This window comes from Equus caballus, chromosome 11 (genome assembly GCF_041296265.1).
Source record: "Equus caballus isolate H_3958 breed thoroughbred chromosome 11, TB-T2T, whole genome shotgun sequence".
Lineage (NCBI taxonomy): Eukaryota > Metazoa > Chordata > Mammalia > Perissodactyla > Equidae > Equus > Equus caballus.
Genome location: NC_091694.1, coordinates 41807954 through 41835776, shown reverse-complemented (window position 1 = coordinate 41835776; position 27823 = coordinate 41807954). Strand labels below are relative to the sequence as shown.

At 54.6% G+C, this 27823-nt stretch overlaps 1 protein-coding gene and 1 pseudogene across 1 annotated transcript; one reads left to right on the top strand and one right to left on the bottom strand.

The window, feature by feature from the left end:
* Nucleotides 1-27: 27 nt before the first annotated feature.
* LOC138915092 (nitric oxide synthase, inducible-like) lies at nucleotides 28-27574 on the bottom strand (annotated as a pseudogene).
* Nucleotides 11156-19045, top strand: LOC138916178 (galectin-5-like). Its single transcript, XM_070226428.1, has 5 exons — nucleotides 11156-11269; nucleotides 14927-14977; nucleotides 16089-16180; nucleotides 16307-16469; nucleotides 18269-19045. Exons 1-5 carry the CDS (start codon nucleotides 11234-11236, stop codon nucleotides 18413-18415), a joined length of 489 nt encoding a protein of 162 aa, XP_070082529.1. The 5' UTR covers nucleotides 11156-11233; the 3' UTR covers nucleotides 18416-19045.
* Nucleotides 27575-27823: the final 249 nt, after the last annotated feature.

The window sequence follows — 27823 nt, the reverse complement described above, 5'->3', positions numbered from 1 at the left end:
CTGTCACTGAATTCTGTGGCAGCAGCTTTAATTTTTCCTGGAGGCTGATGGCGCTCTGGGATGGCTGGGCTGCCCTGAGGCCCCATCCTTTCTCAGCTTGTAGGGAACTACGGCGCCAAAGATGTCTTCGTGGTAGCGCTTCTGGCTCTTTTCAGGGAAACAGAGGCCAGGGTGTCAGCTATGCCGCTCCAGTCACCTCTCGTTCATCAGGTCCAGGCTGGGACGAGCCCTTGGGCTCCCCTGCTTCCCTGTCACACGTACACTCCCGAGCCATTGCCTTCCCACTGCTGAGCCTAGATCATGCTGGATCTAAACTAGGCTCTTTCCCTCCCATCGGCACCTGCTCTGGTGTGGACGTCTAAGCATCTCCCCAAGCTTATGATGGACAGTAGGGCCTGCCTAGAGCTTGTCCCTCCAGAGGCTCCAGGAAATGTGGCTCTGAGACAAATGCATTTGGGAGATGCTGCGTACTTGCTCCCGTCTTGATGTGTCACGATGCACATAGCTTATTAGAGGCTCTGAGAAGTCTTGTCGTAAAGCAAGGCGTTTGCCTCTGTTGAACTGAGCAACAGACCAGGATGCACAGTCAGGCCTCTTACTGTCCGGTCAGCTCTGACTTCCAGGCACCTCTAGGACTCCCTTGGGATCCAGGACTGTTCTGAGCCTGACTCTCGAGTCCTGGTTCCCTGACCCGTGCCCTTGACCTCCATCCGTAGCCCACACACCAGCTGCTGTACCTTAAGCTGGAAGAAATGGCCCTAGACCTGCTCCTCACTCAGGCGCAGCTTGGCAGCCACCAGCTGCTTCAGGGTGTGGTCCACACCCCGGGCCATGTGCACATCCCCACAGACATGGATGTGACCTTGGTCCTCATGGAGCTTGTGGAGCAACTCGCCAGCCAGCTGCTGGCGCAGGATGACTTGAATGTAGTCCTGAAACCAGAGGAGATCAGGCCCCTGCCGCTGGGGGCGAAGCTTGCAGTCAGGCCTGTTGGTCGTGGGGACATGGGCATGGGGCACGATGGGCTGCACCTTCAAGTGCAGGATGAGCGCACCCTCCCAGTCACGATCTTGCACAGGACCAGACTTGAGATGCGGAGGTGCACTGACCACCTGCCCAGCCAGGCCTGGGCTGCGCTGGAGAGAGGGACATTGACCACAAGGTGCTGACCGTCCAGTGGGGCTCCCGGATTGACTCAGAATTCTCCATGATTCAAAGAGGCATCACTCGAGCCACTTCTCCTGCTCAGTGAGGCTCAGGCGCCCACTCCCCACACAAGGCAGCCTCTCGGGACAGACTGTCCCTGGGGTCCCCACTGTCATTCAGAGCAGGACACGGAGCCCTGGGCTCCCCAGTTACACAGAAACCCAGGAGTCCAGCGGGGACTCCCTGCTCTTGTTCCACACAAGATGCCAGTGACCCCAGCAATGGGCCGGAGCGCTGGGTCTGGGAGAAGCTGGGATGGGGCAAGTGCACAAGGGCTGAGCCAAGAGTCTGTCCCGACTCTCCAGGCTCACAAGACACAGTGCCCCCAGGGGCAGCAGAGCCCATGGGCCGTGGTGGGAGCAGCGGCTGCCCCCCAGCTTTGCTGTGCTTGAACATGAAGCCGGCCTGGACCACCTCTCCCTGGGCAGTCACTTATCCTGGGAGGAGGACCTTCAGGGGGCTGGGCACTGGAATGAACCCACTGTGTGCCCCTGACTTGGTCCTCAACGTCTCGGGGCCTGTCTCTTCTCCTGGAAGAGTCAAGGTAATATGTACCCACACCCCTTTTAGAGCTGAGAGGATGAAGGCTCAGAGGGGTGAGGGGCGTGCGGGGATCCAGGGCACCCCCATAGTCTGTGATTTGAAGGCTCCCCCACTGACCGGGTAGCTGCTGGCCTTACCTTGTGCTGGCCAGGCAGGCCAGAATAGGCTGTGTGCACCTCATGCAGCAGCCCCTCCCAGGCCATCTCCCACATCTCCTCCCGATAGAGGTGGTCCTTATCTGGGTGGTGGCACCAGAACACCAGGCTCATGGGGCCACCTTGAGCCCTGCAAGACCCAGTGGGATGCAGTTACCAGGCTGGCCACCAGAGGGCGGGCCCCTGCTCTAGACCTGAGGAGCTGGGCGCCCAACGTGACAACTCATTTCATCCTCCCAATATCTGATCTAGTATATTCCCCACTTTCCGCATGACGAAACTGAGGCCGAGGAAGTTCAGATCACTCATCCACACAGGCTGAAGCAAACTTGGGAGACAGGTGAAGAAATATTTGTAGGCCAGTGGCACAACTCTCCCACAGCTCCGCTTGTGCTCCCAGGCAGGTGCTGGCCAATGGGTGCCCCCATCCCCACCCCCAGGAGCCCTCTAACTCGACCTCTGTTCTCGGCATCATGGAGTCGCTGCAGCCAGAAACTGCAGAAAGGGGTGATGTCTGTTTACGGGCCCAATGAGGATGCTAGGATGGGAGGGGTCCTCGGGGAGCTGCAAGCCACTGGCATGCGAGGGGCCAGAAAAAGAGAGGACCCAGTCCTCAGACACACTAATCTGATGCACACGCCAGACAGGGACCAGGGACCTGGTGGTGTAGTTGAGGGTCATAGCGTAGGGGGGTGGAGACAGTGAGCTCAAACAGGACTTCCCAAGGCTGCTTCATTCTCCTGTCCAGGCAGACCATCACCTCACCTTGGGGGCCTTTTGAGAAAGGCCTGGGCCTCACTGTCCTCTGAGCCCCACCACCACTGGTATCTCTGTCTCTACTGGAGCCTGGGCCATGCTCCATAGCCGGGGATAGAATGGAGGGGCCCACTGTGAGCCCAGCGCCTTCTTCATGGGCCAAGGGCCCCGGAGTGGCACGTAGTGCCCAGATCCCTCCCTTTCCACCCAGAACTCCTATGGCCCACTGGTCCCACAATGCACAGAATGGAGGGGGACTTACCTTTGCACAAAGCAGGGCCCCGGGTCTTGAGGCTTCAGGCTGCTGAGCCCTATGCTGCAGATGCCCTGATGCAGGGGCCCCTGGCCATCTGCAAGGAAGGTACAGACCTGACCAACATCGCCCCCTAGCGTCCATGCGGGACCTGTCCCACCAGCTCCTGCCACACTGACACGCCTCCTCCCACAGCCCACTCAGGAGCTCTGCCGATTTAGTGAAGGGCTGTTTTTCTCCTGGTTCTGAGATCCACCCTCCATACACCCAGAGCTGGTGATGGCTGGAAGCGACTAGCCAGTGTGCAAACCTCTCCTGTTGCCACTGCAGATACTGAGTCTCAGAGCGAGAAAGTGGCTTCTACAAGGTCACTCAGGCAGCAGTAGACTCAGGTCACGGCTCCGCTTCCCGGACTCCTACTCCAGTGCTCCCTCCAAGAGTTTCTCCAGGGACCCGCCAAGCCCACCCCTCAGCTCCAATGACAGTAGAGCAAAGTGACCCCACAGGGTGGCCATAGTCACTGACCAAGAGCATCTCCATGGGTATAGCCCTTGCTGGCAGGAGGCCTGGGTGATGGACAACCTGCTGAGCATTCTGCTGCTCTGACGTTTCCCTGTCTCCTCGAGTGGCCCCTCCTGGGCCTGTGGAAACCCCATCTTTCTCTGGGTTACATTCCCTTCCCAATGACCCAGCATTAGAGGGGCCCTCCAACCAACTAGAGAAGTCCCTTTAGTTTTCCTCTGGGTGGAATCCTGCTCTCACAGGATGTGCCTGCCTGTCCTCTCTCAGTCTGAGGACAGAGACTTGGCCTGTGCTGAGGGTCTCTGACAGAGCAAATAACCATGCTGTAAACCAAGCTCCCCCAGAGTGATTTCTTCTCGCTGGAAAGGCTCTTCTGGGCTGGTCCTCACATTAGGATCAATAAACATCACTCTATATTTCTTATCTATAGATTGGGTATTGATTATTTGCATTGAGACAGCATAGGACTGGCTTCTGGAACACTCCTCTTGCCCATGTGCCCACTCAGCTTGGTTCAGATGTAAAGAAGCAGGGTCAGAAATGCATCAGGTAGGAATGTGTCCCACGTTGCATGGTACGAAAGTACACAGGCTTGGAGAAGAAGCAGGGCATTGGAGAGACAGAATGACCTTTCTACTTTCTCTATGGAAAATGTGTCTAATCTTCAGATCAGGAAGAAGCAAAGAGTATGCAGACAAAAAAATAGGTAAGTATTATAATGACAGGAAATAATTAATAAAAATATTGTTATTCTGGATTTTATGATGTTTGGGACTTTTGTCAACTGCTATGGTCTGAATGTTTGTGTTGCTCCAAAAGTCATATGACCGCCATCACCCATTTCACCCACCATTAGTCTTTATTTGTGGAAGCGGCAATAGTTTTCATTTATGGTCATGGAATAAAGTTTGCTTTTAGAATAAATGCATTGAAGTTTATTGAAAAGAAATGGGGAAGTAAGGCTAGTCTCAGGCTAGTCCCCAAAGCCTAAAGGCAGTGGCAGCTATGTGTCTGGCTAATTAACCCATACAACGCTAATCTTTTGCATGTCTGGTGCTAAAGGTTTGCTCACATGGGTCCCCAGTGAGGAAGTGTGGACAGTGACTGTGAGTGTTCTCGATTCCACAGAGCTCCATGCTCTTCCACACCTCATCCTGACACCCATGGAAGGGACACCACGGATCTTCCAAGACTCAGCCCCAAGGCCACCTACTCTCCAAACTCCGTCCTGGCTCCACCACCCACAGGTGAGATACGTGAGGACACAGATGTGATTTGTGGTGTGCTCCCTCTGCCAGGCATTGACTTACGTCTGCTTGTTTCATCCTCACAGCAACCTTATGGAATATGGCCTGTGATTAGCTCCATTTTTTTCTTTTTCAAGAAGATTAGCCCTGAGCTAACTACTGCCAGTCCTCCTCTTTTTGCTGAGGAAGTCTGGTCCTGAGCTAACATCCGTGCCCATCTTCCTCTACTTTATATGTGGGATGCCTACCACAGCATGGCGTGCCAAGCGGTGCAATGTCTGCACCCGGGATCTGAACCGGCGAGCCCTGGGCCGCCGAGAAGCGGAATGTGCGCACTTAACTGCTGCATGACCGGGCCAGCCCCAAGCTCCATTTTACAGATGAGGAAATTGAGGCCTAGAGAGTTCAAATAACTTGCCCAGCTTCCCTCAGCTGCTGTGCCCCACTGGAAGCCTGGTACACTTCCTTCATAGCATGTTGGAGCATTGCATAAGTTGCGTCACCAGGAACCATAACGATTTTTTAATCTTTGGAGGGAACTGTCAGTGTCCTCTGGGTCTGTGGTCTCCAGAGCCAAGCCCAGGGCAAAGCATGAAGCAGGTGCACAGTAAATGCTTGTGAATGAAGTGTCGGTCGGTGCTTCCTCAAAGGAGTTTCACTGTCCCCTCCCATCGGAATCCTCTGGGCTCAGAGGTGGACTCACGGGCAGGTCTATGAGACTTGGACTGCAGGGACTCTCACTTTTGGGGACCCTGAGCAGGGCTCTAGCAATGTGTTTTCATTGTCATCTATTTTTAGAAAGTAAGACCTGTTTTTTCTTAAAGATGCTCCACAAAACCCAGATCTGCCTAGGGTGCTTCTTTTGTTTTGCTTTGTTTTTGCAGGGGAAGATTTTCTCTAAGCTGACATCTGTTGCCTATCTTCCTCCTTTTTCCTTCCTTTTCCCCCGTGAAGCCACAGTCCATAGTTGTACATAGTTGTAAGTTTTTCTGGTTCTTCCATGTGAGCTGCTGCCACAGCATGGCCACTGATGGACGAGTGGTGTGGTTCTGCTCCCAGGAACTGAACCTGGACCACCGAAGCAGAGCACACTGACCTTTAACCCCTAGGCCATAGGGCTGGTTCCTGTGGTGCTTGTTGAAAATGTAGATATCCGGCCCTACCCGCAAACTACCGAACCCCAGGCCCTGGGAGACAGTCTTGATTCACCAGAGCACGAGTGTCACTATGCTGTTTCTTCTCTTCCTCCAGTGCTTGGAATATTAGCTTGAGGGCTGAAAAGGGGGTAGGTGTCATGGTGGTATGTGCACCCTACTTTTCCTGGAAAACAACTGATTCCAGTGGGAAGGGGCTCCTGAACTCCGAATGCTTTAAATCCTCTCCTCAGGCTGAGACCTGCCCTGCCCGGCTCTGCTAATGGGAGCTCAGCTGGAGGGAGGGGCGGGAAGGGGCTGGGGGACAAGCCAGGGGGAAGCCTGCCACCCTGCCCTGCCAGGGTCCCTTTTCTGCCCCAATTAGGGGTCCTCGTGTCCTTCCCCTTCCAAGCCAAGCCTCCTCACTCCTTCCTCTTTCCTCCAAAGAAGGGTTCAGTTTCCATTCCTGATGGGGGAAGGAGCGACTCAGGCAGCAGCCCCCATGGACAAAGGGCCGGCCTGGGTGCAGGTGGGGCTCATCACTGGCTCTCAGGGAGTCAGTCCCAGGAAGCCCGGCTGCCCTTCCATTCGCCCTGTCCACAAGCTGGGTGCCAGAGCCCATGTGAGCCTTTGCCAAGCAGAGGCCAAGAGAAGGAGCGTGAGAGCTGGAGCAGGGCCTTCGCTAAGGTGGCAAGAAGATTCTGCTGATGGAGCGTGTTGTCTGCATGTCGAGGCTCCCCTTTGAATTCCCAGGCTATGGGGAGAGTCAGCCCGGGCCTGGAGGTGGTCTGTCCAGGCTGGAAGACAATTCGGGGACCTCGCATTGTATGGTCTCTCCTGGGTGACATACTATGTCTCTCCATCCTCACCGTCTCTCTTGCTGATGTAGAGCAGGGCCGGCTGTGTGCTTCTTTTTTTTTTTTTTTTTTTTTTTTTGAAATTTGGAAATACGCATGGGATTGAGCTCCTTGGGCCCATCTCAAGCTATTTCTTAGAAATTGAGGTGGACTGCCCAGTGAAAAGCACAGCACCCTCATGTGTAGAATGGTGAGTTGGACAAGTACATACACGCAAATAACCTATTCTCTTTTTGAGAAAGGGAACATTTCTATCGCCCCAGAAAGATCCCTCCGGCCCCTTGTCAGGCCACCCCTACTTCTCCAGCGGCAACCACTGTCTGATTTCCTTCATCACAGATTTCTTGTGCCTGTTGTAGAACTTCCTATGAATGGAGGCATTCAGTGTGCACATTTTGTGTCTACCTTCTTTTTCTCAGCAGAACATTTTTGAGACTTTTCTCTGTTGTGTTTGTCAGCGGTTTGTTCTTTTATTACCGCATGGTGTTCTGTGGTATGACCGCACCAGGATTGTTCATCCATCTGCTTTCCGTTGGACACTTGGGCTATTTATGAATCAAGCTGCGATGAAATTCTTGCACAGGTCTTTGTGTGGACATATGAGCTTCTTTACTTTGGGTAAATACCTAGGGGTGGAATTTCTAGGTTATAAGGAAGGCATGCTTAACTTTATGAGAAACTACGGGAACAATGTCCAATGTGGGTCACCGTTGTGGTGTGGTTTACCACTCTCACCAGCAGTTAGTGAAAGTTCAGTTGCTCCACACTCTTGCTAACACTTGGTGTTGTCAGTCTTTATAGTTGTAGCAATTTTAACACGCCGAAGAACAGGAGTTTTTAATTTGATGACACCTATTTTATCTTCTTTTCTTTTATGGTTGTGAGCTTTTGGTTGCTGTCCGGGAAGGCTTCGCCTATCCTAAGCTTGCGGACAACCTCCTAATTTCTTTCCTAAAGGCTTTATAGTTTTGGGTTTTACATTTACATCCATGATCCATTTCGAGATTATTTTGTGTGTAGGGTGAGCTATGGCTCAAGATTCATCGTTTTGCACATAGCTGGGTAGTGTGTGTAGCACTGTTTGTTAAGAAGGAGTTTCTTTCCACATTGAGTTGCTTTGGTGCCTTTGTTGAAAGTCAATTGACCAAATAAGTGTGGGTCTATTTCAGGACTTTCTATGCTGATTGACCTAATCGTCTGTCTTTACAGAAATACCTTGCCATCCTGACTAGGCTAGCACTGGAGTAAGTCATGAAATCAAGATACCTTAAGCGAACCTTGTTTCTCTTTATGAAGATTGTTTTGTCTCATCTAGATCCGCTACCTTTTCATATAAATTTTAGAATCAGCTTGTTAATTCCCCCCAACCCTCCAGAAAAATGTCCACTGGGGTTTTGGCTTGATTTTGATGTGTGCTTGAGAAGAAGGTATACCCTACTGTTGTTGAGAGCAGCGTTCCATAAATGACAGTTAGGTTGGGTTTGTTGTGTTTCAATCATCCATCTCTTTAGTGATTTTCTATTTGTTCTATCAGTTACAGTCGTCCCTTGGTATCTGCAGGGAACTGGTTCCAAGACCACTGCAGATACCAAAATCCACAGATGCTCTAGTCCCAAGGATGGGCTCGCTGGGTGGGCATTAGGGGGCAGGAAGAGAAGAGCAGGGTCGCCCCTCGGTCAGTGATCTAGGTCCCCCAGGGCTTTGTGAAAAGGGAGAACTTCATGGATGGGGACAGAGCAGTTCCTCATCTGGTTGTTTTGCAAGTGGTTGTGTCACGCAGCTGGCAGTGTGTTCATTTGAGATGGTTATCTTTGAAACGGATGCCTCAGCAATCAACACCTTATTGTCAGGCGCTTACAGGACCTTTTCAACAGCAGCCACAGCATTTGACCCACCCACCAACAGCGCCCAAGGGCTCCTTCTCCACATCTGCAGCAACCTGTCATTTTCTGGGTTTTTTTTACAGTGGCCATCCTAACAGGTGGAGGTGGCAGACTCACACTTTGTATATAGCCTTCAGTCTGTAGTGCAGAGAAGACAGAGCCTCAGACACATGTCTGGGACTTTGAATAAAGAGCTCTGAGATGGAACTTTCCCAACTGCTGCTTCCCAACTCCTTTAGCCCAGAGGGAGGCCCTGGGACTAGATGCTGGTGACCCCACAGTGATATCAGGCTGCCCAGGTCAACTGTGCCCTGGCACGGTGTCTTGAAGATGCATCCCTACTGTGTTAACAAGTCTGCAAATTCACTGGCCTTGGGTTTGACTGTCGTCCCTCCCTGCAGGGTGGGAGCAGAGGGCCCTGGGGCTCTCCTTTTTGGTCTGGACTCACTGTGACTCACCTCCAAGGTCCGTGGCGACAGCAAAGTGCTGATTTGCTCCAACTCCTGCTGTCCCTGTGTCTCCCTGGGCTCTGGCGGTCTGTTGCTTTGTTTAAAGCACTTGACTGAGATATAAGCTTAGAGTAAAATGCACAGATTCTAGTTTGCTGGATGAGTTTTTACGTACATAAACAGCTGTGTGGCCGCCATCCAGATCCCACTCAGAACACTGCCAGCCCCAGAAGGCTCCTCCGGCCCCTCCAAGGGAAATCGCTCTTCTGACCTGTCATCACGGGACCTGCTCACTTGTGTCTGCCTTCTTCTGCTCGACGGTGAGCTTCATTGATGTTGCTTTCTGTATCCGTGGCTCCTTTTGATTGCTGAGGGCATTCCATCGTATGAATACTATAATTCACTTGTTCTTTCTCCTGGTGGCGAACGTTTGTGTTGTTTCCAGTTTGGGGCTGTGGTGAGTCAAGCTGGTATGAACACATGTATGTGTCATTACCTCTCTTGGGTAAATGCCTAGGAGTAGAACAGCCGGGACATACGAGAGGTAGATATTTGACTTTACTACAACCCACCAAGAAGTTTCCAAAGTTATATTATTTAACACTTCAGACAGGCAATGAATGGGAGTGCCAGTTGTTCTATATGTGCATCAATGATGGCATTGTCTCTGGTGTCCCAAAGCATTTCCCTTCCCTTCCCTTGTTTCTGCTCCAACTGTGCCGTCTACCCCTTAAATCCTTTCAAAGTCTGGTGGATGCAGGAATATAGAGGGGATGGAGGGTGAGCAAGGGGACGTGAGGCCTCAGGCTATAGCAGTGTCTCAAAGTCTGTCTTTGCAAATTCTGGGGCATCAAGCCTGGTGCCATGAGGAAGAGGGATGTAGACAGATGTTCAGCCTGGGGATTCCTTTTACCCACTGGAGCTGAATGACCCTGAACTGCTTCCCTTGGCTTGACCCCTGGGGCTCTGCCTAGCACATTACAGGGAGCTGCTTGACTTCACCGTCCCCCTCCCCACCGCCCGACCCAGCCTATCCTGCTCAACGCTCTCACTCAATCCTGTCCCCTAACCAGGTGCTAGAGCCAAGGAAGGACAGTTTATTTAATATGTCTCCCCCACCCCCATGTCACTTGGCATGTTCTCTTATGTCCAAGACTTATCCTGTCTCTCCATTCTGAAGCCCAGAAAAAACAGAGAAGGAAAGAAAAGAAGGAGATCAACTCATAGAGAGGCGCTCAGAAGCTCCCAGGGCAGCACAATACTCCTGGGCGACAATCTCCATTACGACGTTTTCTCGTTGCAAACATTTCTTTGTACACGATTATGTTTTTGTACAAGAAATAAAATCTTTTTTTTTTTTTTTTAAGGATTGGCACCTGGGCTAACAACTGTTGCCAATCTTTCTTTTTTTTTCTGCTTTATCTCCCCAAACCCCCTCTGTACACAGTTGTATATCTTAGTTGCAGGTCCTTCTAGTTGTGGGATGTGGGACGCTGCCTCAACCTGGCCTGACAAGAAGTGCCCTGTCCACGCCCAGGATCCGAACCCTGGGCCGCCGCAGCGGAGCGCGCGAACTTAACCACTCGGCCATGGAGCCGGCCCCCAAGAAATAAAATCTTAAAAGGGAGAAATACTTTTCTGAGACCCTAAGTATCCTCCTATAGCTCAGGCTGCCACTAGTGAGCTGTGTGACCTTGAGCGTGGCCCTTAGACTCTTTGAGCCTCAATTTACTGTGTGTCAGATGGGACTCACCAGGCCTTCCCACCACCAGCACCACCCTGGGCACAGGCATGTGCAGCCACACAGGCCCTGTCATGTAGCCCCACTGTTTTCTGGACACTGACCAAGCATCCTCAGGAGACAGTTGCATACTAATGGGCAGAATTGTCTAGAAACTCCCTGTCACGTCAGTGTGGTCAGGCTCTTTGAACCTCTATGAGCCAGACATGATTCAGTCTCAGGGGTGGAGCACAGGAGGGGAGAGGAGGGAAGGGTCACTTGGGGGGGGTGCAATGTCCACTTCCCTCTCCCCAGGTCCCACCATCACCTCACCTTCCCCAGGACTCGACTTTCTCTCTTTCTTTACATCGACTTCCTGTTGCTTCTGGCTCCTCCCCATTGAATGACTGCCAAATTGAGTTGGTATCTATGTCTCTGTGAAGACCTCCCCAGTGCAGACGACTGCCCGGCTGGTGTGAGAAGCAGACAGCCTCACAGGCGGTGGAGACATGACCAGCACCACACAGCCTGGCTCCGTGAACCCAGTGAGTGCCGGGATGTGGGCATGGGGCAGTGCTGGCCCAGGGTAAGCAGCTCTGGGGCTCCGAGGAAACATCTCTTGGGAGGCTGGGGAGGGAGGCATCCTAGAGAGAACACAAGAAAGGCAGGGATGCCAGATGGGGCGATCCTGACACAGCCTCTGCTCCACGCTGGTCTCCCCTGAGCCTGTCAGGGCTGGAGGGTGATGAGCACCAGGACTTGTGCGTGTGACAAAGGGTTCCTGAGCTCCCTCTGGGGGCCTGGTCCTAGGTGCCGGTGGAGGGGGTAGAAGACAGGCGTGAGTAGTGATGAGAAGAGCGATGTTTTGTTTGCATGAAGGGCAGTAAACAAGACTTCTGGGGAGGGTGACGACCCAGCATGGCAGTCGAGGGCACTTACTTTGGAGCTGGCCTTCCTGGGTTCAGCCCCTGACTAGCTGGATGACCTCAGGCAAGTTCCTCTGATCTCTGTGGGCCTCAGTTTCTACATCTGTAGAATGAGGTGACCCTGTCCCCTACTCCCGGGGTTGGGATGAGGATGGAGGCAGGCAGCATCTCTAGAGTGCCTGCATGTGCCCAGCACACACAGGGCTTCAGAAGGGCTCAGTGCTGGCAGGAGTCTGGGCACAGCAGGGAAGGCCCCTGAGGAGCTGGTGCTCCCTGAGGTGAGGTCATGAGGCCAGGGCAGGTCCAGGGTGTCTGCAGAGGGGCCGTCTCAGGAGTGAGAGGAGTGGGGCTGCCCCTGCAGTGTGGGGCACAGAGGGCGGCCTCTTGCACTTTTGTGCCACCTGTGTGGAGGACCTGTCTGCAGGCGGCCTCATTTCAACACCGTGAGGCTGGTCATCCCTGTGTCACACAGGGAAGAACTGTGGCTCAGAGAGGTTGGGGCCACTGGACACACGTCCCCAATGGTAAGAGACAGAGAAGGAAGGTGCCTTGATTCACCCCAGAGGAGAGAGGTGCCCACAGAGAGTGATACTGGGGGAGGCAGGCAACAGAGCCTCCGGGAAGAACGTTTCCCCCTGGGCGCGTTCTCCATCACATGGGGATCCTGGAGCCCCGGCCAGGCCCTGCCTGTGTACCATTCTGTTGACTGGTTTTTACTTTGCAGTCCTGGCATTCAGAAGCCAGATTTTCCAGATGACAAGTATAGTCCTCCTGTGGGCAGCCTAGAGCTCAAACGGGGCCTTGGAGTCTGACAGGAAAGAGGACAGGTGCGGTCCCCACAGGTGCCAGGAGCTCTTGGGGACCAGCTGACCTCAAGCAGCAGGGACCACTCTTCTGTCTCCAAAGTGTGGCGGGAAGGGCACGAGGCTGGCTGTGCTGCTCAGTCCCAGCGCCTCAGAGGGCCGGGACAAGGCTGCGACCACAGGCAGGACAGGACGCTGCTCACCAAAGTAATTTGCAACACCTTGAAAACCAAGCCGTTAAAGGAACCTGGATAAAGGCTGCAACAATGCTGTCAAAAAACCAATGTTTTCAGGGACCTGGATGGACCAACAAATACAGCCCCCACCAAAGGGTCCCCGTCTCCCTCCACCAGGCACCCAGAGCCGGGACCCGGGAGTTGTCCTGGTTCTTCCCTCTCCATGTATCCCTCTCCAGGTCACTAACGCCTCTCCCTCCAGAAGCCATTGCCTTGGTCCAGGCCAACTGACCCCCCACCACGAGGACCGTGCTGTAGCTCCCCACTCTCCTCACATCCACTCACTGTGGCAGTGACCTTCCTATAAGCAAATCTGATGGCATCTTCTCCCTGCTTAGGAATCTTCCAAGATCCAAGTCCTTCAAAACAAAGGCAAACTCCCCAGCAGGACATGCAGCATCCTCCCCAGTCTTTCCCCAGCGCACCTACTAGCCTCAGCCTTCCCCATGAAGCTCACACAGGCTCCACTGCTCACTCGAGCATCTCTGGGGCCACCAGGCTTTAACACATGCTGTCCTGGGACTGAAAGCACCCTTAGCCACCTCACCTGCAGCCAACCCCTAAAGGCCCTTCAATGCTCTGCTGAAATATGTCACTCCTCTGTGGGCATCTTCCCTGCCTGGCAGATCACTGCAAGCCTCCCCACATCCCATGTCTCCGTGGACTCTGTACATCTCTGTGTCATGCCAGTCACCACATCCTGATGTAATTGTGCTTACGTATCTGTCCCCTTCACTCCACCCACCCCTTCCCTCAGCCCCTGAGCCTTGCAGGCTGGGACTATGGCTTGCTCAGTGTGTATCCCCAGCACTCTGCACAGTGCCAGGCACGCAGGAGGCACTGGGTACGTGAATGTGGAGTGTGGTTTGCAGAGGCAGTAGAAGAGGAAACCAGTCAGGGCACGAAGATCAGTCAGCTCCGGGGGCACAGGGTCGAGGACAGGAAGGGGAGCTGGACCAGCTCCCTCCTTTGGCTCCAGAACAGTGGGGGCGGGGGAAGGGGTGTCTGTCCACATAGCCCTCCTGTGGTCCATCGTGGTCCAGCTTGGACATCTGCCTCCAGTCATGCTGGCTGCAGGCCTGGTGCGGCTCCAGGGAGCCCTTGTAGGGCAGCCCCACTTGGGCCCTGGCCTGAGGAGGACAGGGTGGGTGGACACAACCAGACAGAACTCGGCACCATTTTCACCTTGTCACTTGCTCCCTGGGCGAGCTTGGGCAAGTTGCTTAACGCTTCTGAGCCTGGTTGCCTCACTAGTGAAATAGGAGCTAAGATTGTCTCCTTTGGAGAGCGCTGGAGCCCGAGCCTGGCACACGACAGGCCCTCTGTAAATGCTAGTCTGCACCTTCTGGGTGAAATACGGCCCTGGAAGCAATGGGAGCTGAGGGAAGCTGGCTGGTCTGCATCAGACAGGTCCTCCTCTCTCTCTGAAGGAGCAAATGGAAATGTTCCCCTCCTCCAACCCTGGCCCACCCGCTTCCTAAGCACAGGGAACCTGGGAGGTGGGGAGATCCAACCACAGCCTCGGGAAGGCTGATGGGAGCAGGAAGGAGGCGAGGGCGAGTCAGGAGGGGCATTTCTGACCACAGTTTCAGCCGCGGTCTCACCATCATGGAGCACCAATGTTAACCGCCATTTTGATTTACTATCCCCTTTGACTCCAGGCATCAGGCCGGCCAACCCTGCTTCTATTTCCAGTCTCTTGCTCTCTCTTTGCAGTCTCTTCATTTTAGTTCTTCCTGTGGATTAAAAGGAGGAGGCAGGACAGGCATCAGTCATCTCCCATAGGGAGGGTGTGGCGGAGCCCTTGATCATCTGCCTGGCTGCAGTGCTGGGGGAGGAAGCTGGGGATTGGGCCCTGATGAATTGGGAAACACCCAGAATCTCACTTCTTGGCTCAGTCCTCTGCCACCGTGGCAGCCACAGAAGACCGAGGCCCCACCTTCCACCCCACCTGCCAAGTGAGGCTGTGCTGGAAACTCCACTGAGACGAAATGTGGGCCTGAGGCCACAGTGCAGACAAATTCCTTCTCTAGAGGCAACCTTTGCCCCTCCCTCACCCCCTGAGAGAAGAAACACCCTTATCAGCCAATTTTGGGGGTCTGTTCAGGTCCATAGGGCTGGGGACCCGAACAGGATTCGCTCATCTCAAAGGATTGTGTTCCGTGGTGCCCTCTGGTGGCAGGTGGTGATCTCCATGCTGGGGCGGGCTGGATAAGACCCGGGTTTCTTTCTTCCAGATGGAAACAAAGAAGGCGTCAGCGAGAGCTGCTGGACTGACGTTGTCGCTGGTAAGTCTGAAAGCTCTGATCAGCTCACAGCACCACCGCATCCCTCTTCCCATAGGGCTGAATTCTAGGGTCCTAGAGTCAGGAAGAAAGCAGTTTAGCAAGTGGATGGGGACATTGGGGCCGGGCCCTCTTCTCAGGAGACAAGGAGTGAAACTCTCCTGGGGACAGCAGAGTCTGCAGCAGGCTGGACTCACCTAGTGGCCACAGAGGCAGGTCCCCTAGGGACCAGCAGGAAATCGGCTCCTTCTGTCACTGAGAGAGAGTGCAGTGGTCCAGCGTGTGGAGAGGGGGCCCTGCATCCTGAGGACGAGCCCCAGGATGTCCCTGCTGCTCACAGGATGGAGCTGCTGCTCCTCCTCCTGCCAGTGCACGTCAGACGGGAGGCCTGGAGCCAGTGGGCTGCCCTGGGTGGAGGGGCAGGAGACTGTGATGGGGCCTGGGAACATGACAGGACATCCCACCAAGGCTGACATGAGAAGGAAGTGATGGAGAATCTAAGGGCTAAAGCCTTATGACCTCAGTGTCACATTGGAGCATCCCCTCTCGACTGTGTGGGGCCCGTGCATATGTCACTCCCACACTGAATTTCCTGTTCTCTTTTCAACAGAATCCCGCCTTCCCTCCTCTGGCGTATCCCAACCCAGCCTATGTAACTGTGTTCCCAGGACGGGGCGGAGGTGTTGTCTGTGTTGGGCAGGGTGGGAGGCGAGGGGCAGTGACAACAGGAAAGCAGTCCTCTAGGAAGCTGAGGTTCCTCAAAACACCCAAGTAAACGAGAAGACTGTTGACAGGAGCTTCACCTTTAAAATTGTCCTTTCACCGTGAGCATAGTATATGGCCTTCCCTTCTCCTCCCAAGTGTCGTTTTGTGTCCAGCCAAAGATCTTTTCGTGAGAGTTTAAGCCCGTACATTTGAGGAAGGCTGGGACGTTCTCATTTGGCATTACTGAACTAAGTAAAGGTGTCATGGAGTCCTTTCTTGAAAATATGTTACTCACAGGCAGGGTTGTCAAACTCAGTTGACCGTCCAAATTCATGGAAATTGGCACCAGGTGCCCCTGCAGTGGCGGCTGCTGTGGCTGCTGCTGGCTGACCTGGTCCTCTCCTCCCAGGAGGAGAATCCGTACTTCACCGGCATCCCAGGTGGGCTGCACCCCTACAAGCACATCATGGTGTCGGGCACCGTCCAGCACAGTGCTTATAGGTAAGCCAGGAGGAGAGACAGCCCAGGGTCATTCTGGCCATCGCCATGGCTCTGGGCGGGCTGGGGAGGGGCAGGGACCCCGAGCTCTGTGGTCAGATGAGGTCAATGTGAGCTGCCCACCCCCAGGTTCCACATCAACCTGCGCTCTGGGACTGACATTGCCTTCCACCTGAACCCCCGTTTCTGTGACAACACCGTGGTCCGCAACACCCTGATCAATGGCTCTTGGGGGCATGAGGAGAGAGACCTGTCTGGAGAAATGCCGTTCATCCCAGGCCAGAGCTTCTCGGTAAGCTGCCCGAGCCTGCGGCTCAGAGGGGCTCTCACAGGGCAAACAGAGCAGTTGGTGGAAGTATCTGGGGGCCCCTCGAATGAGATGGGAGCTGATGCCTCCGTAGTAAGGGCTATGCACAGAAGAAGAGAAAGTGTTCAACTAGTGGTTGTTATTATTTTACTGTTACTGCCCCACCTAGGGTAGGTGGTGCTATCTGTTCTTTACAGATGAGGAAACAGACTCACAAGTTGAAGTTACTTGCCTGAGGTCACACAGCCGATAAGTGCCAGATGGAGCCCAAGAATGAGGAGTCCTCCCTTTATTCACTCAGTCACTCACTCATTCAACAATCATTCATCAGCTATTCTGTCAGGATGCACTTTGTGCAGGAAGCACCCCAGGGGCTGGGTTACAGCATGGAGCAGACAGACTCCCTGCCCCATAGAGTCTGCAGTTTAGGAGGCAGAGGAACCAGGACACAAACGAATGGACAGACCCTCGCAGATAAGAACAGGTGCTCTGCAGAAAGCAAAACAGAATAGAGGGATAGAGTGAGGCCCGGGCAAGGGGCCACACTGCCTTAGAGAGGACAGCTCTCCGAGGTGGGCACCATGACCCCAGTGCCAGAAGGAGCTGCCTGACAAAGATCTGCTGGTGCTTTCGGACTGACAGTGGAGGGAGCCGCTGTTCCTGCAGAGGCGAAGTCTGGGCGGGGCCTGTCTGGGACCAGGGGGCGGGGGCTCCCAGGTGGACAGTGAGGACAGAGAGGTGTGGGTGGGGCGGCTGAGGCCTGGCTCACACAGAGCAGGTGTTCTCAGCCCCGACCACACAGTCAAACCCCTGGGAGATTAAAGAAGAGAAATTAGTGCCTGAACTCACCCCCGGCCAACAACGGGGTGAGCCTGGGCCTCCGTATTTTAAAATCCGCCCTGATGATTCTCCCTCAGGGTTGAAATGACTGATGTCTGGCCGTGAGGGCCACGTAAATAGCTGGGATTTTAATACAGTGAGTTGATGTGTGTCAAGCCAGAGGGCGATGTGCTTTCATTTCTAGGTAACTGTGTGAGTTGAACAAGTGACTTAACTGCTCTGTGCCTCAGTTTCCTCTTCTAAAAATGGACTAATAATAACATCAATCCATAGCGATGTAAGAGTGAAATGAAATCGTGTTTGTGACACACTTAGGACAGTGCCTGGTGAGCAGTAAGTGTGCAAGTGTCCGCTACTGCGATGGGGATGATGACATTTTCACAGATGTGCTCCGAGGGCCTCCTGGAGAAAGGTTGGGGTGGAAAAGACAGGTTAGGAGGCTGGCGCTGCAGCAGTGCAGGTGCGGAGCCTCCTGTGCACTGGGTTCTAGGGATGTGGATGGACAAGCCAGCGTTCCTGCCCTGGAGGCTCAGGGTCCAGTTGGAGAATGAGGATGGGGTGGGGACATGCCCTGGGGGGACACGTGACTTGACTAGGAGGCCGTGAGGAGCTCAGGAAGGCAGGGAAGGCTCTCCTTCCTGGAGGGAGCGGGGAGAATCCTGAAGGGAATGAACAGTCATACGTGTGGGCAAGGGGAGCAGAATGCGGAGCACAAAAGGAAGGGCATTCAGGGCAGTGGGAACACAATATGCAAAAGCACAGAGGCAGGAGAGCCTGGGGCATGTTGAGTGAAGAATGAATCCTTCAGAGCAGCTAGAAGGGAGGTGTGGGGCCTGCTCGATTAAGGTATGAGGAAGGCAAGAAGGAGGGAGGGAGACAGTAGCCTGCATTTAGGTCTGAGGACTTCCCAAGTGGAGGGGAAGTGACGTGGCCTCTCTGTTCAGGTGGGCATCATGTGTGAAGAGCACCGCTTCAAGGTGGAGGTGGATGGTCAGCACCTGTTTGACTACAAACACCGCCTGAAGGACCTACCCACCATCAATGTCCTGGAAGTGGTGGGCGACATCCAGCTGAGTGGCATACAGAAATAGGCGGGATCCCTGGCCTGGGGTCGAGGGCTGGGGCACGTTGCTGTCTGGATCTGCTCAACACCTCCACCTTCCCCGTCCCTGCCCCAGCCCCAGCCCTTCCCAGCCTGTCGAGGGTCTCTTTTCTGGGGAGACCACGTCCTTGTCTGGCCCTGCTGAGGCTGCAGCCAGCCTGGAGTGCTGAGGGCAGCTGGCTGGCACCGCCTTCCTTGGTCCAGCCAGGACCGGGGGCTCCAGCTGCCAAATCCCTCCCTCCGAGGAGAGGGGTGGTCCACACAGCCTGCAGCCCCAGGTTCAGTCCCCTCGGCAGAAAGGGAGGGTGCTGAGTCTTCCCAAGCACCTGGCCCAGGCCCACACCCCGTCTGCCTCTCAGCTGCATCCCCAACCCAGTCAGCTCCAGTCAGTCCCAGGCCAGCTGCTCTTCACTCCCCAGGGGAGGTGGTCTCCTCGGCCCCTCCCTGGCTCCCAACTTCAGCCTCTCCTGCACCTGCACCAGCCCTTCCCCGGATCCAGGAAAGCTCCCTGATGACACCCTGCTGGTTTCCACCAACTGATGGGACCCATCTCAGCAGGGTCCTCTCCCCTCCCCATGTCCTTCTAAGAAAGAAAGAAAAAGGCTTTTGGCACACGTACAGGCTGGTTGTGGTTTATTAAGTGTCTGTGGAGACATTTGGAATCTCTGAAATTGGGGAAGCCCTGGCTGAGAGGAGTGGGAGGAGAGAGTGTGGGCTCATTTTGATCAGAGTTGGGGGATGTGGTCCTGACGTCCACACCTGCTCCCCGTGGGTCCCCCACAAACCCCTCAAGGGTGTGAGAGAAAGCAGGCCGGGCTCAGCCCTCTTGTGCAGGAATCTCTGACACAGGAAGCTGGGGAACAGAGGTGAACCCAGGAAACAGCCCCGAGATGGGCCAAGGGCTGGGCCAGAGTTCATGGTGGCCGAAGCAGGGCCAGGAGGCCAGATGGCAGGGCCAGCTCAACAGAACCCTGTGTCCCAGTGGGAGGAGGTGGAAGGTTGGGTCAGATGAGGCCGACTTAGAAGAGAGGCCAGTTTGTGGGGTTCCACTGCGGGTTCCCCGGCCTTAGTGGTTGGAGGCTGGTGGGAAAAGTGGCTCTGTGTGTGGGGTTCTGCCACCCTCTGGGCCAGGACAGGGACGCTGGGCTCTGTGTCCACATGATGTCAACACGTCCTCCCAGCTCCATCAAGACTCTAGCGCCTCGGGAACCAGGGTGGGGCTCAAAGCGTAGTCCTCAGCACAGCAGCAGCAGCACCTGGGAGCTTGTTAGAAACACAGCATCTTGGGCCCAGGGCAGACCTGCTGGGTCAGAGTCTACACTGTCCCGAGAGCCCAGAGGGTTTGTGTGCACATTGGAGGCTGGGAGGCACCTGGATAGATGACCAAATTGTTGACCACGTCCCAGATGCACTGCTGGGACACTGGAGGCTGGCATGCCCCTCTCTCCTCATCTGAGTAGAAGCGGGGAGGGGAGAAGTGGGCAGGGAGCCAATGACCCGGAGGCCAAGCCAAGCTGGGGACAGATTTGTCCAGACCCCACTGAGCCCCCGGCTGAGATCCTTCCTTGTTCTCACTGGAGAAGGAAACATGGCTCAGCCCCTGAGAAACCTTCCCCAGGTAAGACGTGTGTCCTTCACTCTCTGCTGAGTCCTTGACACGCAGCCCGACCTCACCTGACTACTCTCTCAGGTGCTTAATCTTTGTGGGTCAAAATCTCGTGACAGGGGCCGGCCTGGTGGCACAACGGTTGAGGGCGCCCATTCCACTTGGGCGCCCCGGGGTTCCCCGGAATGGATCCCAGCCGTGGACAAGGCACTGCTTGGCACGCCATGCTGTGCTAGGCGTCCCACATACAAAAAGTAGAGGGGAATGGGCACGGACCTTAGCTCAGGGCCAGTCTTCCTCCGCAAAAAGAGGAGGATTCGTGGCACATGTTACCTTAGGGCTAATCTTCCTCAAAAAAATAAATAAATAAAACCTCATGACACACGTGGCCCCTTAGCAAACTGTGATGACTTCTAAGACGAGAATGTGGTCCGGGCCTTCACTAGAGAACTGGCATCGCGTGCAATGGTACCTCCCACAGCCCCAGGTGAGAGGCCTCCTGGGGGAGGTCAGCTCAGGCCGCGCAGGCCAGCCCGTGCTCCCTCGGCCCATCCCAGGCTTTCACATGTGCACACAACTCCGTGGGCCTCCCTATACCTGGTGGCCACATCAGAGAAGTGGTGTGGCCAAGCCTGTACGACCCGTTGTGGGCATATTTGTGCAGGCTGTGGTGCCCCACTAGTCCCCAATCCTACATAATTTAGGGCGCCTTTCCCTATAAAACAACCACCCACACTCACACTGGGTTTAAAGTACAGTACACTTCATATAAATATGTCCACTGAGGAGTCATACAAGGAAGGCCCTAGTGCCCATGGGGGGCAGACTGGAGTTTGTTTTTGTTCAATACAGCGGCATAAATAACTCTATGTGGGGCTGTTAATACCTAGTGGCATGACAGCGCCTCCTTCTGGTCACTGTAACTGGTGCAATCAGAAGCCAGTCGCATCCTCACCCACTGGCCATGCCTGGCATTGCAGATTTCGTCTCCAAGGGACCAGGGAGGCCCCAACCCTCCATTATCTGGGGAATGGTGGACACAAGCGAGACAAGAGGTTCCACTCAGTCCAGGCTGCTACTTTGTAGCAGGTCAAGTAAAGGGTTAGGGGGATGGAGATGGGGAAATAAGATGTGAGGCTCGTGATAATTTCCCTCCATCTCCTCAGGCTTTAACCCACAGCTGTCTCCCTCACTGCATTCTGTGGCAGCAGCTTTAACTTTTCCCGGGGACTGATGGCGCTCTGGGATGGCTGGGCTGCCCTCCGGCCCCATCCTTTCTCAGCTTGTAGGAAACTACAGCACCAAGGATGTCCTCATGGTAGCGCTTCCGGCTCTTTACAGGGAAACAGAGACCAGGGTGTCAGCTCTGCAGCTCCAACCACCTCTCGTTGATCAGGTCCAGACTGGGACAAGCCCCTGGGCTCCCCCACTTCCCTGTCACACGTACACTCTTGAGCCGTTTGCCTTCCCACTGCCAAGTCTAGATCATGCTGGATCTAAACTGGGCTTTTTCCCTCCCATCGGCGCCTGCTCTGGTGTGGACGTCTAAGCATCTCCCAAAGCTTATGATGGACAGTAAGGCCTGCATAGAGCTGGTCCCTCCAGAGGCTCCAGAAAACGTGGCTCTGAGACAAATGCATTTGTGAAATGTTGTGTATTGCTCCTGTCTTGAAGTGTGCCGATGCACATAGAGTGTTAGAGGCTCTGAGAAGTCTTGTCGTAAAACAATGGGTTTGATCTGTTGAACTGAGCAACAGACCAGGATGCACAGTCAGGTCTCTTACTGTCCGGTCAGCTCTGACTTCCAGGCACCTCTAGGATGCCCTTGGGATCCAGGACTGTTCTGAGCCTGACTCTCGAGTCCTGGCTCCCTGGCCCGTGCCCTTGACCTCTATCCGTAGCCCACACACCAGCTGCTGTACCTTAAGCTGGAAGAAATGGCCCTAGACCTGCTCCTCACTCGGGCGCAGCTTGGCAGCCACCAGCTGCTTCAGGGTGTGGGCCACGTCCCAGGCCATGTGCACGTCCCCACAGACATGGATGTGGCCTTGCTCCTCATGGAGCATGTGGAGCAACTCGCCGGCCAGCTGCTGGCGCAGGATGTCTTAAACGTATTCCTGAAACCAAAGGAGACCAGGCCCCTGCCGCTGGGGGCGAAGCTTTCAGTCAGGCCTGTTGGCCGTGGCGACATGGGCATGGGGCACGATTGGCTGGACCTTCAAGTGCAGGATGAGCACCCTCCCAGTCAGGATCTTGCACAGGACAAGACTTGAGATGCAGAGGTGCACTCACCACCTGCCCGGCCAGGCCTGGGCTGCGCTGGGGAGATGGACATTGACCACAAGGTGCTGACCGTCCAGTGGGGCTCCCGGATTGACTCAGAATTCTCCATGATTCAAAGAGGCACCACTCGAGCCACTTCCCCTGCCCAGTGAGGCTCAGGTGCCCACTCCCCACAGAAGGGAGCCTTTCTGGGCAGACTGTCCCTGGGATCCCCACTGTCATTCAGAGCAGGACACGGAGCCCTGGGCTCCCCAGTTGCACAGAAGCCCAGGAGTCCATCGGGGACTCCCTGCTCTTGTTCCACACAAGATTCCAGTGACCCAGCAATGGGCCAGAGCGTGGGGTCTGGGAGGAGCTGGGATGGGGCAAGTGCACAAGGGCTGATCCAGGAGACTGCCCCAACTCTCCAGGCTCACACGGCAAAGTGCCCCCTGGGGCAGCAGAGCCCATGGGCTGTGGTGGGAGCAGCAGCTGCCCTCCAGCCTTGCTGTGCTTGAGTGTGAGGGCAGCCTGGACCAGCTCTCCCTGGGCAGTCACATATCCCAGGAGGAGGAACTTCAGGGGGCTGGGCACTGGAATGAACCCACCGTGTGCCCCTGACTTGGTTGTGAACATCTCGGGGCCTGTCTCTTCTCCTGGAAGAGTGAATGTAATATCTACCTGCTTCCCTTTAGAGCTGAGGAGATGAAGGCTCAGAGGGGTGAGGGGCATGTGGGGAGTCAGGCACCTCCATAGTCTGAGCTTTGAAGGCTCCCCCACTGCCTGGGCAGCTGCTGCCTTTACCTTGGGCTGTTCAGGCAGGCGAGGACAGGCTGTGTGCACCTCATACAGCACACCCTTCCAGGCCATCTCCAGCATCTCCTCCTGATAGAGGTGGTCCTCATCCAGGTGATGGCGCCCGAACACCAGGGTCATGCAGCCACCTTGGAGCCCTGCAAGACCCAGTGGGATGCAGTTACCAGGGTGGCCACCAGAAGGCGGGCCTCAGCTTAAGGCCTGAGGAGCTGGGACCTCAACTTGAAATCTCATTTCATCCCCCCAAGCATCCGATCTAGTATTTTCCCCACTTTGCAGATGAGGAACCTGAGGCCCAGGGTGTTCAGATCGCTTGTCCACACAGACTGAGGCAAACTTGGGAGGGGGCCAGTGACTGTTTGTTGGGTGGTGGCACAACTCTCCCACAGCTCCAGTCCTGCTCCAGGCAGGTGCTGGTCAACGGGTGCCCCCTCCCCACCTCCAAGGAGCCCTCCAGCTGTACCTCTGTTCTCGGCATCATGGAGCTGCTGCAGTCAGAAACTGCAGAAGGGGGCAATGCCTGTGCCAGGCCCGATGAGGATGCAAGGATGGGCGTGGTCCTCAGGGAGCTAGAAATCACTTAGACTGAGGGGGACAGAAAGAGAGAGGCCCCAGTCTTCGGGCACCATCGACTGATGCACACACGGGGCAAGGACTGAGGACCTGGGGGTGTGGTTGGGGGTCATCGTGGTGGTGGGATGGAGATAGTGAGCTCTAATTATATTTCCCAATTCCTCTGGGTTGCTTCATTCCCCTGTCTAGAGACACCGTCACTTCACCATGGGGACCCTTTGAGAAAAAGCTGGGCCTCATTGTTCTCTGGGCTCCACCACCACTGGCATCTCTGTCCGTGCCCCTGCTAGAGACTTGGCCATGCTCTCTAGCAGGAGATAGAATGGAGAGGCCCAGTGTGAGCATAATGCCTTCTCGTGGGCCAAGGGGCCCAGAGTGGCACCTAAACCCCAGATCCCTGCCTTTCAAACCAGAAGTCCCATGGCCCAGTGGCTCCACATTGGACAAACCAGAGGGGGACTTACCTCCACACAAAGCAGCACAGGGGGTCAGGCAGCTTCAGGCTACAGAACCATGTGCTGCAGATGCCCTGGTGCAAGGGGGCCCTGGCCATCTGCAGGGACAGTGCAGACCTGACCAACGTCATCCCCTAGTGCCCGTGCGGGACCTGTCCCAGCAGCTCCTCCCTCACTGACACACCTCCTCCAACAGACCACACAGGAGCTCTGCTGGCTTTAAGGAGGGGCTGTTTTCCTCCTGGTTCTGAGATCCACCCTCTATATACCCAGAGCTGGTGATGGCTGGAAGGGACCAGAGAATCTGCAAACCTCTCCTTTGGCCAATGCAGAAACTGAGTCTCAGAGAGGGAAAATGACCTGTACAAGGTCACTCAGGCAGCAGTGGAGTCAGGTCACAGCTCAGCTTCCCTAACTCCTAGTCCAGTGCTCCCTCCAAGAGTTTCTCCAGGACCTGCCCAGCCCACCACTCAGCTCCAATGACAGTAGCATAAAGTGGTCCCACAGGGTGGCCACAGTCACTGCCCCAGAGCGTCTCCACGAGTATAGCCCTTGCTGGTAGGAGGCCTGGATGGTGGACAACGTGCTGAGCATTCAGTTGCTCTGAAATGTCTCTGTCTCCTCGAGTGTCCCCTCCTGGGCTTGTGGAAGCTCCATCTTTCTCTGGGTTACATTCCATTCCCAACGGCCCAGCATTATAGGGGACCTCCAACCAACTTGAGAAGTCCCTTTGGTTTTCCTCTGGATGGAATCTTGCTCTCAAAGCATGTGCCTGCCTGTCCTCTCTTGATCTGATGATGGAGACTTGGTCTGGGCTGATGGTCTCCGGCAGAGCAATTAGGCCTCTGCCCAGTTTTTAGAAACTGTGTGACTGTGCTGCTCCCAGCACAGAGGGCTCTGAGGTGTGGGCTAGCTCCCAGCTTTCCAACCCAGGCAACGCTCAGTTATGGAAGGCACAGCAGGGGCACGGTTCATGCAGTGGAGGAGCCCGCCCTAATTGACAAGGTTTGGACCTTCCAGCCTATGTGAGCCCATCCCTCATCCTCTGCCCTCACAGCCCCTGTGCTCCTCTTCCTAGCACCCACATAACAAGAGTCGTCTATTTCCATGCTCTCTCTTCATTGTCCCCTCTAGATGGGAAGCTCCATGAAGCAGAGGCAACATGTGCTGTTTCCACCACGGTTCCAAGCACAGACACCTGTGAAATACATCACTGCTGAGTGAGTGAGGGAGGGAGTCAATGAACAATCTGGACAGAATCACCCCTGTTTTTGGCTGGACTTTCAGGAAGATGAAGACTCATTGGACTCTCACTGAGGACTGGATGCTTTCTACATTTGATCCCACTAAATCGTCCCCACAGTAGTATGACAGCAGAGTGGAGTAGGATGGTTGAGAACTTGGACTTGGCAGTCAGACTACTTGGGTTTGAATCTCACTTATTACATGCTAATAGTGTGACTTTATGCAGGTGGCTTAACCTCCTTCTACCTCAGTTTCCTCACCTGTAAAATGCACACAGACCCCATCTCACATGGTTACGGATAATACACATGGAAAAGGGTTAGCTCAGTGACTGGTTCATAGTAATCGCTCCCTCACACCTCCTCCTGTGAGCAGCAAAGGTGAGTGTTTAACACCTGAGGAGACAAAAGCTCAGCGATGTTGAAGAGCTGTCCGTAAACAGCAGAGTTGGATGGTCCCAAAGCCTGTGCCCTAATCTTACCCTGGGTGCAGTATGTGAGCACGGCCACAGTGAGGTGGACCTCCGTCGTTGTGCGGTCCCTGGAGGAGCTGATGGAGTAGCACCGGGGTTTCAGAATAGGGAGCTGAAAGGGCAGGAAGCCAGCAGACACCCGCAGGGACGGGAACTCCTCCACCACCTCCAGGAAGGTGGGGGTGTTGGTGAACTTCCACTTGTTGTACTCCAAGGGCTGAAAGCCAAGAGCAGTGTGAGCCACTCAGGCTTCCTGCCCCACACCATGGGAAGAGGCTGTCACAATCCAGTATTCATTCATTGCTTTATTCATTCCCTCCCTCAACAAACCCTTGGCAGTTCCAGGCGCTGTCCAGGGTGCTGAGTTGACAAAGCTGGAAACGGAGCCCTTCCTGTACTGGGGGAACTCAGGCCAGCGAGTAGCATTTACTGAACTCATGTGCTTAGAATGTCAGCGTCAGCCACTTGCGGGCAGGAATCGCATCTTTTTTGTAATCTAATTTGGGGCAGGGCTTTGGAATCATACAGACCTGGGTTCAAAGTTTGACTGGATTCGAACTGTGGGACCTGGCCCCAATTACTTAATCTTTGTGACATGAGGATAGTATAACCTACCTTGAGGGGATGCTGTGAGAATTAAATTAGAAATTGTGTGCCAAGTTGATACAATGTACCCACAGGATAATGGAAGTGGAGGTGCCTGGAATCAAGATAATTAGCTATAAAGATGATAGTAATAACGACATTCAGCGCCTTTTGCAAAGATTTGGGCCTAGAAAGTGGTAGGTGAGTTAATGCATTCTCCCATTAATTTATTCATTCAACTACTCATGTGTCATTATGTCCAAATTCATCTACACCATCCATCTTCTAACACTTCCTAAGCTCCAGGCTTGTTCCAGGCTTGGGGAATATAAGACAGACGAGAAATAGCAGCTCTCCTTTGATAGCTAATTTCCGAAGAAGCACTTCAGTTGTGTCCTGGAGACACTCAGAAAAATTCAGCTCAGTCAATGCAACTGTGTCCTAGAGATGGGATGAGAGAAGATGCCTGACGTCTCACCAGCCTTGGACAGTCTCACTTTGGAAAGCTGGGGTGGATCCCCATCAGAGCTTAAAGAACAGCTCTGAGCTCTGGCTCCCCCAACTCTGGAACCCTGTCCCTGCCTCACCGGCCAGCCCTAACCTTCACCTGACACAGGGTCTCCAGCCTCTGGTCTTGGCCTCTGGGCCAGCTTTCAGAGCAGCAGCTGGTTTGCGGGAGTTGTGATGTCCAGGAAGTAGGTGAGGGCCTGGCTGAGAGCAGGGGGTCAGCCACTTGTCCTTGACCCAGTAGCTGCCTGGATACAGACGGAAGAAATCGGAATGGAAAATGAAGCCCCACTGAGGCCTCTGGAGCAGACACCGTCCTCCTTCCAGCTGCAGGGGAGAGAACACCCTGAAGTCCTGGCCCCATCAACATCAAAAGGGCTCATGTGCCTGACTCATGTTCAGAAAAGTGGTGCCCAGAGACAGGGCTGCCAGGGAAAGGTGATCAGCAGCCCTCCAAGTTGACACGATCCTGCAAAACTAATCATGCACCAGAGTCCTGTCCCTCTCTGACCCAGATCTGAACTTTAGCAGGACTCCCACAGGTGAACTACAGACTCACAGTGACTAAATCCACCAAACACCGATGTACGCCACAGAGGCCAGGTGTCCATTCAGAGAAGAGCCCATGACTGCAGTCCCCTGGGGTGCCACACCCAGAGGTGCTGGGTGAGCAGCAAAGCAGCGCAAAGTGAGGGGGCAAGTCTCAAGGAGTTCCCAGAGGCAGTTTACAGGGTGGTCACAGTGTGGACACTGGAGCCAGGAGACATGGTTTCAAACTCTGGCTCTCCACTTACTAGCTGGTGACTGAACCCTCTGAGCCCTGGTCCCATCTCTGTGAAATGGACATGATCACAAAACCTGTCTCTCTGGGAGTGT